This window comes from Cornus florida, unplaced genomic scaffold (genome assembly GCF_030987335.1).
Source record: "Cornus florida cultivar Cherokee Brave unplaced genomic scaffold, ASM3098733v1 CherokeeBrave_3.0.0_Hap2_Chr10, whole genome shotgun sequence".
Taxonomy (NCBI): domain Eukaryota; kingdom Viridiplantae; phylum Streptophyta; class Magnoliopsida; order Cornales; family Cornaceae; genus Cornus; species Cornus florida.
In genome coordinates, this window is record NW_026775580.1 from 82952311 (window position 1) to 82968084 (window position 15774).

A 15774-nucleotide genomic window follows, 5' to 3' on the forward strand; every position below is an offset into this window, starting at 1 on the left:
GGGTAGAGGTGGTGTGGTGTAGGTGGTGGTGGTGGTGGTGGTGGTGGTGGTGGTGGGGTAGAGGTGACTGTGATGGTGGGTGATGGCAGTTCATAGTTAAATTATTATTATTTTTTTTCTTAATATAATTATTTAATAATTAATGACTAATTAAAATAATATTAATTTTCTAAAATAATTATTCTCCCGTGGTAGCAGGATTAGATCTATGAATATTGCTTTTTCCTTATTAGGAAACAATTGAACACTACTCTATATATACATACGTATATATATATATACACGTGTCTGTCATTCAATATATCTCTGCTTGCATAAAATATACGAGAGTCTTCTTGTGGAATCTCCTCTAAAGCACTTTCCTTTGGTCAAAGGCTTTTAATTGAAGTGTGGTGAATACTACGTCACTGGAAGCAATACATGTTGTTGCATAAATACCTAATCACAAAAAGTTGACCGATTGACACTTCCTAAGCAATGTTCCCATTCAAAGTCTCAATTAAGAAAAAGCCTACTTTTAGGCTCAATTCCACCACCTTTTTCCGCCCTTATTTCACGAATTACAGAAAGAAACAAGCATATATGTAACATGCGAGAGCTGTAGAACCGTCCATGTACTGAAAAGACCAAAAACCCCCTCAATCACAAAATGATTCACATATTGTGATTGTTTTTTTTGGGTGATAAAAAAATTAAGCACAAAAAAGGTTAAGACAGATGGCTTCGCCCGGGTTCGAACCGGAGACCTTCAGTGTGTTAGACTGACGTGATAACCAACTACACCACGAAACCATTTTGTGTCCCATTCTTGTATGTTATAAATAAAAAGAAAGACTCAGCCGAGTTAAGGGCAAATTCGTCTAATCATCCACTTAGTGCTTTTTCCACTACTTGCCTTTCTTCAAGGATCAAAAGTCAGTCAAAAATGGTAGATTCAATGGCACGATATGGCCAGCCAAAAACTTTACATCTAAGAAACATTACAATTTATTTTGGCTCACTTATATTCAAATTCTCTTCCTCGCCATAACCAAATTCTTAAATCTCAACCTCATTCTCAACAATTTTATGCCATGAAGACCTCGAAACCGGACGGCCGGCGTTTCATCGTCATCTGTTTCTTCTTCATCCTCTTCCTTTGCATCTTAGCATCCATCAACGAAGTCCGATTCGAAGCTCTCTTAAAGTTCGGTGGATGTGCTCTCTCTAACTCATCATCTTCAAACAATGTCCTTGTTTCAAATTCAACCTCTCCCGACGAAATCCGAATTCTCCTCGGCATTCTAACACTCCCGGACCAATACAGCCGCCGCCACTTCCTCCGCCTCATCTACGGCACACAGTCTCCGGTGGGCGCCAAAGTGGACGTCAGGTTCGTCTTCTGCAACCTCACAAAGGAGGACCAGAAAGTGTTGGTAGCACTCGAGATAATGCGTTACAATGATATCATAATTCTCAACTGCAAAGAGAACATGAACAAGGGTAAGACCTACACTTACTTTTCGAGCTTACCGGAGATATTCAACGACACTGATGATGGAAGTGGACCATACCCGCCCTACCATTATGTGATGAAAGGTGATGATGATGCTTATTTTAGGTTGGACAAGTTGGTCGAGTCCTTGAGGCCTTTGCCTAGAGAGGACTTGTACTTCGGTTATGTTATTCCATGCCCTAGTATGGACCCTTTTGTTCATTACATGTCTGGCATGGGGTACTTGATTTCGTGGGACATTGTGGAATGGATTAGGGTTTCGGAGATTCCGAAAGAGCATTTGGAAGGGCCTGAGGATAAGGTTTTCGGGGATTGGATTCGGAACGGGCACCGAGCTAAGAACAGGTTTAATGCTAAGTGGTCTATGTATAATTATCCGGAGCCGCCGACGAGGTGTACGCATGAGCTTTGGCCGGACACCATTGCAGTGCATCTGTTGAAGACTCAGGAGAAGTGGATTCATACACTCCAGTATTTCAATGTTACTCGGGATTTGAAACCGTCTAAATTGTATCATATACCTTAGGTAATATTTTATGGTATGATTATTCTTTTGGATGGAGTATTCAAATAAATTTTACAATTATACAGGATAATTTCATTGCATTTGACATAAGTTCTTTGAATTGTCACTTTTTTCTTTTTTTGGTAGGGTGCTTCCAATTGTAACATAGTTGACTTATTATATTCTCTTTATATTAATGAGAATCGATACTACATTTGATCTCGATTGAAGACTGAGTTTTTACAAACTTGCATTTTATTCACTTCTTTAATTTAAAAGGGTCTCATATGGGTTTTAGGGAGACCATTTCTGGCAGTGACTTGTTTTAAGAGATGGAACTCCTTGAGTTTAAAGTGTTGAGAAAAAAGGGCAAAAAGAAAAAGAGAAAAAAAGGAACATATTGAAATAATTTTCATTTTCGTAAGATCATGGACACATTTGGACTTCTTTTGAAGATTGATACCTACAAAACCAGAATTTAAGATATTTTACTGTCTGGAGAAAAATACATTACTTGTCTCTTTGACTTTTAGAAGTTGAAGTGGGTTATGACCAAAAAAAAAAAAAAAAAAATTTAAAAATTTGAAGTGGGTTCAATTTTGACAATTATTTCTTGTCTCCTTCCCCTAATTTGATAAAATAAATAAATAAAATAAAAAACAATTCTGTATATGAGTTCCCCCAATCACCTTGATGAATAAGTCGTGAATTATTTGATTTATGTCTCAAATTATGGCAAAAATCATAAGAAAGTTATTATCAAATGGGTTTAATTGGATTAGAATATTCTTCTCTCTTGCCAACCAAATTACACCTAAAATTTAGTAGGCATGAGTGTATACACAACGAAGTATTATCAAAACTTTAGTGGGTTAATACCTTGAAACATCAGTTTTTAGTGTCGATGACACCAGTGTATGAGTGATTAATTAATTAAAATTACCTGATTTTTCACCTCATTTGCCCCCAAGTATTTGTCATTTTGTCCTTAAACTCAAACGGCAAATACAGAATGGGGTATGAAATAGGTTTAACCCATTGGTCCTATTTGAAATACAATTTTGAATCTACAATGATTAATGCTTGAGTCTATAAATTTTAAAAGTAGAATGAGTATGAATTTCCTTTAAAAAGAATTGTCTTAATTGTAAGTAATTTCGTAATTTATATAGGTTGATATAAATTGGGCCACATAATCAAATAAGCCTCACAATCCAAATATGAACCATGACACCAAAGATACGAACATCAACACTCTGGATTTGGTCCATTTTAGAATCATTCTATGATCCATCAACTCCTGGGTACAAATGTCATTTTAACTAAGACAATCTCGTCACCTGCTCGTGACACAATCATTTCACCGGCCAATAGAGAGTTGCCTTTTGTCTTACCTTTCCACTCTCCTTGGCTCAAGAGCGAAACAATGAACTCACCTACAGGGTATTTTATCAATCCTCGATCAGCTCGTCTTGCTACCTCTGCTTTCTTTATAGGACTCTCTCTCTCTTCCTCCCCCCCTCTCGCTTTTTCCATAAAAACACGAACACAGTAACATATAGGCCTCTCCTGAAGCCGTCGCAGAGGCATCTCCAAGGTGTCTCGGCGATCATCGTCTTCTTCGCTATCCTCTGTAAGAACTTCTCGATAAATATCTCTATATGTTTGTATAGTGCTACATTTTTCTCTCTCTATAGATTAAGGTTTAGATTTTATTTTCTACCTTTAAGCTTAGTAGCGACTTGAACGCCGCGTTTGATTCTTTGCAGTTCTTACTTGGAAACAATAAGAATCATAGTTTGATGTAATATGTTTTAATTGGTTGATTGATATGATTATAGTGAATCTGTGCATTTCTATTAACCGATTGATTTGGTGGTTCAAATATGGATTGGAGATAGTGAAATACTTCTTGCGGTGGCTATAAAGTGGTTTTATTCGTTGATTACTTGTCTTCTTAATTTTTTGGTGCTTTGGGAGTTTGTGTTGAGAATAGTGAAGGTGACTTTTATACACAGATTACCTTGAAATGTCTGTCCATAATATTAGACACACTGTACCAAAAATTAAATTAGACACATCCTCTTCAATAAGCCTTTTTTTTTTTTCTTTTCCCAAAATTTTGGCTGTCTTGAGTGAAGAAGAGTTAGTTTTGCTCACAAAAATATACTATTTGGATGCCACATTCACTGTAACCTTTCCTACATTATCCTATATCTTGGTGAGAGGACTTTCTTTTATAAAAGGAAAAAGTTATAGAAAAATATAGTTCAAGGAAAAAAAACGGAAGGGCTTTTTCAAGAATAGATAAGTGTATTAAGGAAATGCTTTTCAATATGAAAACAGAAGCCGGCAAATCAACAAGAAAGGAAAACAACAAAAAAAAAATCTACGAAATGAAATTATGTGGGATCCACATGGATGTAGCAATCGGTTATTTGCCTCTTGCATTATTTACTTGTCCTAGTTTTTTGGCTTGAATAACACTAATCATATGCTAATAGTTGTGAAGTTTCTTAATGGTGGTATGGTAAGTTAGCAATGTATTGTTGGAGAACGGCAAAATATATGGCATATTTGCTAATCCAACTAACTATTCATCGGTTGGTTGTTGTCAAATTTTTTTTTTTTTCTTCCTCCTTGTTTCAGGAAAGAAAACAAATTACCATTATCTTAATATCAAGACTTTACAAGTACGTGCTAATTCAACTAACAACTTGAATGCATCTGGCCATCAAGTTGCTTAGGAGTCATGTAGTGGGGAAAACAAAATAGGGAATGCATCTAAACAGCATAAATTGCTAAGACGCCGCTTTCTATCTTAAAGTCACCAGAGTATCTCAAATTTTTAGGAGGCGTAAATGCTTATAAAGATTGTGTGACTCCTTATTCCCCCACTTCCATGTATGTTAGTGCATTCACAGTATTATACTTGTTAATATATTGTGCTCTTATATCTTGAAGAATGTTTTTACTTATCTTTGCATTTCCTTTAAAGTCAGATGCTTATTGTGTAAACGCTAATCTATGCTATTCTAATAATTTATCCTTAGGGTGTGGTGGAATACCTTTATCATTTTGATTAGAGATGGGCAACGGCCCGGCACCATTTTCAGATATTGGTAAACGAGCGAAAGGTATTTCTTATTTTGAAATTTTTTCTCCCAAGGGTTCCAAATATAAGTTTGAGAGATTATTAGATTTATTCTAAAGAAGCACGGACACTCCTAGGGAGGAGCTATGGTTGTGTTGCACATGATACTTACTGGACACTTCTGAAGATGTGTCTATAATTTGAAATAAATTTCTTAATTGCGCACACATGGCCAACGCTTCATGGTTGTGTAACCAATGACCCTTTTTCATTGAGTAAGACTTCTTTTAATCACGAAATAAATATAATTGTAAGGAAAAAAAATCAAAATAATGGTTTATAGTGGATATTAGAATAGGAAAGAGTCAAAATTATGCATTTACATACCATATAAACACTCACACACACATAAAAACTTCTACGCTCATATATGTTGTGTCCTTTTTATGTCTTCCTCAACATGATAGAAGTAATTGTTATTATTGATATGATTACTGTGTACAAGAACCTTGTGACAGCCATAGAATCTGAGATTTTATTACCATGAAGTAATGTTTTCCATATACAATTACAAATAATTTTAGTCATTAAATTTCTTCAATTATTTTGTTATTGAATTTGAAATTCCATAGACCAGAAGCTTTTCTATTCTACGCCCTAGTGGCTACTAAGTGTCAGAATTCATAAAATTTTGTTTGCATTCTTGCAGACCTCTTGACCAAAGATTACAATTTTGATAACAAGTTTACTTTGTCAGTTCCAAGCTCTACTGGATTGGTATGATCTAATTTCTATTCATTTGCCATTTTGCTTTATTTGTCACTTCTCAAAAGAAAATTTTGAATTGTCCAAGCATGCAGCCCACCAGAAAATTCATCTGATATACTTTGGAGCTAATATATTTTCTGCTGATTTACTTTTACATCCAATTTATTGTTCCATGGGGTAGATTCCTGCCATTGAAATTTTTGGGTATTTAGTCATCGACTTCGTCTATACCATATTGATTAACATTCCCGAAAATAATTGGTATATTAATGAGGTATGGATCACGAATGGTGCTGTGTGTATGGAAAGGGATCTAGGAGTCAGAAGAGTTGTTAAAGGTTTGCTGTGGATGTGCTTCTGTTTCGGTTTCTGATCGATCATTGGAGTGGTGAAGGCCTTCTCTTTGGTACCTTTCCTGGTCTTCTCGAGATTGTAGTTGTCAAGCTGGCTATTGTGGCAACTTTACTTAGATTTATAAAAAAGTGCCCATAAAGAATTTACCTCAGGTATCAAAATCTTTAGGAAGCTTTTTGATGCCCCTTTTGAAGGTTGCCAATGGAAGTGAACATCACCTACCACCCCACTTTTTTATAAATCTGAGGTAAATTCTTTATGGGCTCTTTAAAACATGAAAGGAGAGAAAAGAAGGAAAGGAGGGAGTTATAGGAAAGAGGATGGGAGATTAAGAAAGTGAAGGTCAATGAAAAACTAAGCAAAAGACGTATTATGTGGAGAAAGATGAAGGATATATAAGAGACACATATGAGAGAGAGAGAGAGAGAGAGAGAGAGAGAGAGAGAGATTATAAAAGAGGAAAGAGAACTGTCTACACAAGGTGAATTTCTGAAAAAAATTCATCCGTCTTGTTGGGAGGAGGGTGAACTCTATTTTACATCCATAAGGCCTTTTCATAGGTTTAAACCCTAGAAACAAATGGTGACGCCCTTTGACATATCATATCCAACATGGTAATGGTGATGCCCTTTAACATATCATAATATCCAATATGGTAATGGGTAAGATGTAAGGCTTTAGTTTTCATCCCTAAAACAACTGAAGCTTCAAATAGGTGTAACTTGAGTAAAACTAGGAGCGGATTAATGCTTTTGGAGTTCTGTATAATTAAGTGAAACAATCAAGCCATATTTATCAAAATAAAAAAATAAAAAGTGTAACAATCAAGTCATAGAAAGAAAAGAAAGGGTGTGCTTGGTTCAGAGCGTTAAGCAATTAAGAAACAATTATAAAAAACAATATTGTGTGTTAGATGTGAAATTTTGGATGCATGATTGTCAATATGAGAAAAAGATTGAATAAGAAATAAACGCAGTTGTGAGAAGCCAGGGGTGGCATTAATCAAGGATACAACGAGTCAAAGTTGGCCAATATGTTAAATTATCTGCAATGAAGAGTAATGACTGCACCTACAAAATAGTACGACTAGTTGAATATCCTGCAAGGAAAAGAGAAATGCCAAAAGAATGCGAGAATGAGGATTTGGCTCTTGATATAGATAAATGTTGAGAAATTATATTTTGTTACCAATCACAATTAGTTGGGACTCAAAATTTTTTGGAGTTGGTTTAAACTATCACTTTCAAAGTTTTTAAGAGGCAATGTTTTTGAAATTTATTCTAGGATAATACTGTTACTACAGTAGTTAGATTCCTCCAAAAAATGCTGGATTATAACAAATTGAACTAGGAATAATAATAATCCAATGTGATGGATTTTCTGCTCAATATTATGAATTGGACCTCAAATCCTCCTACCAAATACATTTACATGGTCAAATTGAAGATCTCGTAATAGTAGGCTCTCTGATGAAATGAGATCAAAACAAATGGTCCATATGTTTACAATGTTAATTGTATATGTAGTAGAAAAACTATAGTGTTGACTGAATACAATCATATTGAATATTTGAATTTAAAAAAAGAAAAATTGGTGGCATGTTTTCTTAGAACTGCTAGAAGTTTTGGTCCCTAAAACATTGAAAGATTTTTGGTTCATTGTCCCATTTCATCTTGATGATTGGAGAACAGACCACTATCTGTTGTCAGTTCAGTCTATGCATTTTTTGATGACTAAAGAACATTACCATATAATGAAATTGATAAATATGACACAATCTTCACCAGAACAATTTTGGTGTCACATAACTGTAAAAAAAAAAAAAAAAAAAAAAAAAAATCAATTTATTACCACCTTTATTCCCCCTTAATTGTTGCACTTTTTTTTTTTTAAACCATTTATGAAGATGCGCTAGGAATAGTTAGCGTCACATTGGAGATGCCATATAGCTTAGCTGTACTGTGTAGATGGTGATGCTACATGATTAGGTTTGAGTTTTTTGGAGAGCTTAAACAAACCTTAGCGCCCTCCCCCTCCCCCTCCCCCCCCTCAGTGCTTGCCTGTCCCAGATAGTAGTTAGTTCCACATTATAATCACTTATGCTGGCTTTTTACTACATGTATGGATATTATAAATGATAGTGTGCGATACTTATCAAAAATAAATAAATAAATAAATGATAGTGTGCTACTGCCATACATCTCAAAGGATAATATATGGTAAATTTTGCACTTAAATCCACCTCTGGTTGAAGAGTTGGTACATTGGCATATATTACAAGTGTAGTTCTACAGACATGTCTAGAATTTGACTCTTAGGCGTTGTGAAGTACCTGCCTTTTGGACACAAATAACTCACTATTATGTTTGTTCATGGAAGAAGAATTTGTGTCACTAATCATTTTGTATAGAAAATTTATGAGGAAGGTTTCTGCTATTGGGGCATTTTCATGAAAGGTTCTAGGTGAAGTGTTAATGAATTTTATATTCTTATTATAAATATATATGCGCATTTCTATATCTATAAACATTTGATAGATAAGTGGTCAATGCTAGAACTTTGAAGGCACTATAGAGGACCAACATATCTAATACATGTATACAATAGTCTATGTGTACAAAAGTAATACCCTCGTCTCTTTCAAACATTCTATAAAAGAATCAATCAAATATGTTCATGTTACGAGGCCTTTGGTTGAAAGGAAAGGATTTTATATTTATTTATTTATTATTTGTTTTTGGTTTATGTGCATGAAATTATTTGACATTTTAAGCATAATGCATTTTTAATAAAATTTAGTTTGATTAATAACAGGTGTACCCTCTGACTCCATTTTCATTTCCATGAAGAGTTGGTACAAAATATAGTCAAATGCAACAGAATTTTCAAAAATAAAGAAAAATGACCAATTTAGTAGGGGCAATCTAGATTGAGCATATGTCCGCAGATGTGTTATTTTTTTGTAATGAAGGCCCTCTATTTACTAAAGAAGCAAAAGGAAAAGTTAAATATTTGAAAAGGAAATATATCTTTTTCTATTTCTTGTTGTAACAGGGTTTTTGACAGCAGCCCTGGGACTGCATTAGTGTACAGGAAAGATGCTTATAAATTATGCCGTATGAAACAAAGTTGTGATATTTGTTTTCCTGTTGATTTTACAAACTATATCATGGAGTTGTATAATTTTCCTGTTTGGACAATAATTCTGTATTGCAGGGACTTACGGCTACTGGTTTGAAGAGGGATCAAATTTTTGTTGGTGACATAAGCACCCAGTACAAGAGTGGAAATGCTACTGTGGATTTGAAAGTTGATACCTATAGTAATGTAAGAAGAGAGTAGTTCTACATTAAAACCAACAATTTTTGTTTTTCCAAGTACATTTTTGTGCATCCTCTTTATGTATTAAAGGACCCAAACTGCATCACTACATTTTCTTTTACTTATTGCAGGTCTCTACAAAAGTGACTGTAAATGATATGTTACCACTTACCAAAACAGCATTCAGCTTCAGCATACCTGATGACAAGTCTAGTAAGGTCAGTGCTTCACAACTTATAGTGGGAAATTTTGATGATGGTCTGCTGCGTGTGAACCATAGGGATATGCATATGTTCTATACATCTTTTTCCTTGAAAAAGAATATCAGTATAGTTATCACAATGTGATTTGACAGCCGAAATTTATTAATCTCCTATTCCATGCAGCCCACAATGGCTCTTAAGTTGGAAAAAGACATATAAATGCATGTTTATATCTATTGCAAATTATTATTTTAGGTGGGAGGGAGAAATTGAGAAGATGAAGAGAAGAGGAAACTAAACTCAGAAAATGAGTGGTTCCTTGCTCTCCCCTGGTTGGATAAGATCTATGATACTGATAATATCATATTGCTGACAGATGGAGCGGTATTGTGGAGGAAAAATTACTAAGAACCTTGTAATAGATCCCGTTCACCACAAGGACCTTTAGGTTGAATGTAATTGGTGGTAGTCCAACACCGAATTCGTCTGCATTTGTGTGTATTTTACTATGCTAGCATTTACATGGCACATTATTTTAAAATTTATGAAAACAACTGGGAGTTCAGGTCCCCTGCAGATCTCATTTTTGAAGTCTTTTTTATTTGTCCAGCATATTCACTCGGTTTCACTAGGTTTTTGGTAACTTCTAATGGAGGTTGGGAAGAATGTTGTCCTATATTTGAGTGCAGATTTGACCTAACCTAGCATATATGAATGGATTGGCCAGTATCTTGAATTATCATGTTAATTCTTAGAAATTTGGTTGATCGGTGCTGTGTGATCTTGGAGGGTTGGACTGGTGTAAAATCAGGTTCAAACCAGCTGGGAACATGTGTTTAAAGTTGCAAAAGTACTGAGCCAAGTATTTGGCTGCTTGATCCCAGCTGTGTGTGCTCAACAAGCTACTGATCTAGCTTGGCTCATGTTTAAATATATTCAGAATTGAGGGAATTTCAATTGACCATTTGTAGCTTCATATTCTACCATTTGTTAATTTTAATACAAAGGGCAAATTACGCTGACCTATCTGAGTTCTATCGAAATTACATCGTCTTCCCCATTTTTTTTTGAAAAATTACACTTATTCTCTTGTCAGAAACTTTTGTTAAATCTTGCTGGGTGAGATTTTATTTCTCTATTTTGCCATTAAATTATTTTAATATTTTTTAATACAAATTTACATGAGATTGGTTTTATAAGTGCAAATTTTGTGTGTATTGACGTCAATAAAAATCGTTTTTGACTGATGTTAACTGTTAACTGATATGAGAATCTGTTACAAAGTAAATATGTCTGATTAGTGAAGTTAGTGTGATTTTTCAAACAAAAGGATAGGTCTATATGATTTTTACGAACATCATTGGATATAAATGTAATTTACCCTATTACAAAATAAAATATGGTGAAGATAGGTCTATATTATTTTGACGAACATCAGGGGATATAAATGTGATGTACCCTAATACAAAATGCAATGAGTCAAAGTTGTAATTGGGATAGCTTACATATGACATATTTATGTTTGATACCATAACCTGTGCATATTAGCCTAGATTTTCCGCATTATTTTTACACAGGATAACATGTTCTAATCTGATTCTTCAGCTGATCGTTGCAATTAAAATTACCATAGCTTTAGATATGATAAATGGACATAATATATATTCACTTACAACTAGCTACATTTAATGTGTAAATTACCATGGTTGCCTCTGCCCCATGTTCGCAAGCCCCATGAAAGGACTTGGACTTGTTTGGACACAGTTAATTAACTAAACGAGACTTAAAACCAGGATTAGCTCAACTCATTTGTTAAATGAACAAGGTTGAATTTGAGCCAAATTCAAGCTGTTCACAAACAGCTAAATCCATTGCAGCTCTACATGGGTGTATTCTTATCAGTTTGTACTCGTTGAACTTGATTTTTCAGGATAATAATCAAGTCCAACAACTTTTGAGGTGATAACGCATTGCAGCTCAGTTGGTTTAGCTATGTTGGCCATAGGTCATCAAATGGTCTCCTTGAGAAAAGGAAGTTACCAATGGGGCTTGATCTTTGGAAGTCGGCTTTTCTTTTATGATAATGAAATGAAAGATTGAACTAAAAAAGTTTCCTGGGTTTTCATTTTGTTTAATAGTGTAAAATGCTTGCAAGCCAGGAATAATTTTTATTTTCGGTGTAAGTTTTGAATATTAAGGCGGGAATCAATATTTCTTGAAGTCTTATTAGACGAATTTCTGATTATTGTGTATCCTCTCAGCTGGATGTGCAATACCTTCATCACCATGCAGCCATCAGTTCCAGTATTGGCTTGAATCCTGCCCCTCTTTTGGAGCTTTCTGCGGCACTTGGGACCAAGGATCTAACTTTTGGTGGCGAGGTTGGATTTGATACTGCTTCTTCTTCATTCACCAAGTACAATACTGGTATCAGCTTTAACAAGACAGATTTTTCAGTGGCGCTTATGCTGTATGTATCACCAAATCTTAATTATTTTCCTTGGAAAGGATATCCTTTTTCTATTTTCAATTTTCAATTTTCAAATGCATACATATAAAATATGTTTGATGTATGTTAATATGCATGTGCAATAGTTAAGTGACTATTCTGGTACTAAAGCATGATTGAGACCTCTACAAGGACGTTTACTAGTGTCTGCCTCAGGAAAGAGTATGAAATTAACTGTACAACATGTCTACAAACATATATATGTATATATAATGGGTATGTTTGATGTCTAGCACGTGCATGTGGAAATAATGAACTTTTCTGCAATCATAGCCTGATTAAAACCTCTGGAAGGAAATCTACTGCTGTCCAACCCGGCAACACATAAGAGATGTCCATCACGAATATCACATAAAGGAATGACCTTTTATCAATGCCAATAATCAAATATGTCCAACATGCATGTGTCAGTGAGGTTGATGTGACAGAATTACAAAATAGGAGTGCTTATGTTGCCTGGTTTGGGATCTTTATGGTTCGGGTTGTTGAGGTCCTCAGATACCTGTGTTTTGTAATCGGTGTTGCAGTGCGCTTTACCACATAATTATTAATAAACTTGTACATGTTATGCGGAGGGCTCTGAGGGTCATCTGATTCTCAGTGGTGTTATTGGTCCTTTTCTAACTGTGAAGCTAGTCCTCCAAGGATTTACAAACCCTCCCTGTAACCCAAAAGAAGAGATAGCTCAGGATATGGTGCTTTAACAACCATATCAGAGTCTTAACACCATCAAAAGACCTATGTCTTTATTGCCAAAGCTCCCATCAAATTCAAAGGGGCTTGACCCTCCATGTGTCTCGAACTTGACTTCTCACTGTGCACCCCCTCCAAGCCTCGGGCACACAGATCGTGGACTTCAGCAAAACCCAATGCACTTCAGCAATCTAAAAAACATAGCCTATACATTCCTCACCACTGGCCAATGTAAGAGAAGATGACTCACTGACTCCCTATCCCTCTTACACATACAACACCAATTAATAACAATCTGTCAACTCTTCCTCAAATTGTCCAGCATTCCCAAGAGCCACTGTCAAACCAAAGGCGGCCTCTACCTGTTATAGAAGACCTTTATGGTGCCTTTAGCTGCTTTTACGTTAAATCGGAGTATGCATAGCTGTACACTAACTGTGTCTCAAAATATTCAATTAGATTAGCTTTGAATTATTTTTGGGGATATCTCCAGACTCCAACACCCCACCCCCCTCCCCCCCGGCACTCCATATTTCTTTCTTTTCTTTTCTTTTTTCTTTGATGAATCTGTTGAGGTTTTTCTTTGACCTATTTCTTGGTGTAGTGATAGAAGCTTGGGTCGCCATCGTGCCTTTAATGCCCTTTATAGAAGACCTTATGGCCTTAAGGTGCTTTACTTTATTCAGAGTATGCATAGCTGTACACTACGTGCGCTTTAAAATATTCAACTAGACTAGCATTGAATTATTTGCAGGAAGATCTCCAGACTCCAACACCACACCCCTCTTCAGTCCTCTCACTCTGCTTTTCTATCTCTGTCTTTTCTTATAAATCTGTTGACCTATTTCTTGGTGTGGTGGTAGAAGTTAGGGTTACCAGCCTGAGAACGTGGACTGAAGTTTGGGGCCATCAGTTGTGCAAATACTGCTAAAAGTTATAATGTATCTGGTATGCCCCTCCCACCACTTCCAAAATATTGGGTATTGGCTTTTATCCATCCTTCAATTTATCGAAAAAAAAAATCCATCATTTCCTTCAATTGTCAAAAACTAGGGTGTTTTCTTGAGCAGTCATGCCTGGCTGAATACCGTGACATCCAAAAGTTTTAGAGTGGTTTACAAAAATAGTTTCTCTATAGACTCAATTTTGGTGTGGGGGGGGGGGGGGGGGGGGGGTTGGGGATGGGGGGTGTGAATAAAAGTATGGTCACGAAGAAAAAGATACTTTGACACACTCCCCTCCTCCTAATTAGTCCATATTTTTCACAAATGAGATGAAAATCTTCCAAAGGTAGGATACAGACATGGTGGGGGTGTGTTATTTTTGATAGTATGCAATTTAATAAATTTAAATTATACAAACTATATTATGACAATCAGCCTTTTATATAGGCAAATATGTACCAATGATAAGCCTGTTTGTGTATGTATATAGATAGCTATCTATACACAATTTGATTACTCTCCTACTCTCATGGTCAATTCTCTACTTAACCATTCTATATCTCTTGTTTATATGATCAAACTTTGTAAATTTTATACTGACCTTTAATTAGTTTTTTTCCTATAATTTTTTTCCCCCTCCATTCTAAAAGTGCCTTGGACGTTTTGGTAATGCGTCCAAAATTAAAATTTTATCCTTAATTAGCTACTATTTTGTTACTTTGATGGGGGAACTCATGATCATTTGGTACTTGACTAATATTTTAGATTAAAAAGTTGTGAAACTATACCTTCACAAGGGCTCCTGCATATGTTATTATTAGAAGCAAAAGTTAAATTAGCTTCCAATTTGACATGATTGGGCTCCCCTAGGCAATCCATGATTCACTTTCTGTTGCATTGGACTTGATTGGGCACTGTAGCAGTCCTAGAAAGAAAGCATAAGATATATAAAGTTGTGCTTATAATAGTCATTTCATTGTTCACCCTGTTACATGTGATTTGTTTTGCTTTATCAATTCATTTCTAATAAAACAACTGGACTCGTCTGTGTAGGGCGGACAAGGGACAGACGCTGAAGGCATCGTACATCCACACTGTGAATCCCTTAAATGGAACTGAGGTTGCTGCTGAAATGACACACAGGTTTTCCACTTACAGGAACAGTTATACCATTGGAAGCTCCCATGCAGTCGATCCTTACACCAAACTAAAAGCAAGGTTTTCTGATGATGGAAAGGTTGCTATGCTGTGCCAGAGGGAATGGAGGACCAAGTCCTTCTTAACTTTTTCAGCAGAGTATGACTCAAAGGCCAACAACGCGGCACCGGCAAAGTTGGGTCTTGCTCTTGCTCTTGCGCCCTAAAATGCAGATGCCTTCATCACTTATGAAAAAAAAAAAATGCAGATGCCTCTTATCATTTACAAATCTTAATATCTTGGATGTAATAGTTTTATCTACATTTTTTAAAACCCCAAGGAGGTTTACGTGTTACCCATGTCTTTGTAAAACTAAGATGTAGGATGTAGCTGGTTCATTGATGAATTTGTTCCGGAGCACTGATTGGGAAATTGAACCCAGTTTTGAAGATATTTACTGAGGCAAAGATGATAATGATCGTGACATTGTTACTGGAATTTGAAATCCTATCATTGTTACTGGAGTTTGAAGATATCGCAGTTTTTTTTGGCTTAATGATCGATCTTTTTTCAAGTTTTGTCTAGGTTTATGATTATGTGAGATCATAATGGGATAATTTAATTTGACCATTCATTTGATTTTTTATATTTGTTGTTTAGAAATCATTTAATCTTTTAATTTGCTGAATGGTGGATTGCCTTAGTTAACTGGGGTTCAGTTACATTTAACTGTATGAGATAAGTCACATCT

General features: G+C 35.5%; 2 protein-coding genes and 1 non-coding gene across 4 annotated transcripts; 2 read left to right on the plus strand and 1 right to left on the minus strand.

Annotated features, from left to right (window-relative positions):
• Positions 1–718: 718 nt before the first annotated feature.
• TRNAV-AAC (transfer RNA valine (anticodon AAC)) lies at positions 719–792 on the minus strand. Its single transcript has one exon. It is a non-coding gene; the product is annotated as a tRNA-Val (tRNA).
• A 187-nt stretch (positions 793–979) lies between these two features.
• Positions 980–2101, plus strand: LOC132279009 (uncharacterized). Its single transcript, XM_059780926.1, has one exon. It carries the CDS (start codon positions 1074–1076, stop codon positions 2019–2021), a length of 948 nt encoding a protein of 315 aa, XP_059636909.1. The 5' UTR covers positions 980–1073; the 3' UTR covers positions 2022–2101.
• Positions 2102–3496: 1395 nt separating this feature from the next.
• LOC132279343 (mitochondrial outer membrane protein porin 4) lies at positions 3497–15689 on the plus strand. Of its 2 annotated transcripts, XM_059781301.1 has the most exons (8): positions 3505–3633; positions 4650–4904; positions 5054–5137; positions 5804–5871; positions 9433–9543; positions 9669–9755; positions 12002–12210; positions 14940–15689. In XM_059781301.1, the coding sequence occupies exons 3-8, from the start codon at positions 5089–5091 to the stop codon at positions 15247–15249; spliced, it is 834 nt and encodes a 277-aa protein (XP_059637284.1). In that variant the 5' UTR covers positions 3505–3633; positions 4650–4904; positions 5054–5088; the 3' UTR covers positions 15250–15689. The 2 variants fall into 2 exon arrangements, with proteins under 2 accessions (XP_059637283.1, XP_059637284.1); XM_059781300.1 differs by lacking the exon at positions 4650–4904 and having other exon boundaries at positions 3497–3633.
• The last annotated feature ends 85 nt before the right edge of the window (positions 15690–15774 follow it).

Coding starts and splice junctions, on each gene's coding strand:
- LOC132279009 (XM_059780926.1), top strand. CDS start 1,074: ATGAAGACCTCGAAACCGGACGGCCGGCGTTTCATCGTCATCTGTTTC.
- LOC132279343 (XM_059781300.1), top strand. CDS start 5,089: ATGGGCAACGGCCCGGCACCATTTTCAGATATTGGTAAACGAGCGAAA. Junction 9,544..9,668: donor AAGTTGATACCTATAGTAAT/GTAAGAAGAGAG, acceptor TACTTATTGCAG/GTCTCTACAAAAGTGACTGT. Junction 12,211..14,939: donor TTTTCAGTGGCGCTTATGCT/GTATGTATCACC, acceptor TCGTCTGTGTAG/GGCGGACAAGGGACAGACGC.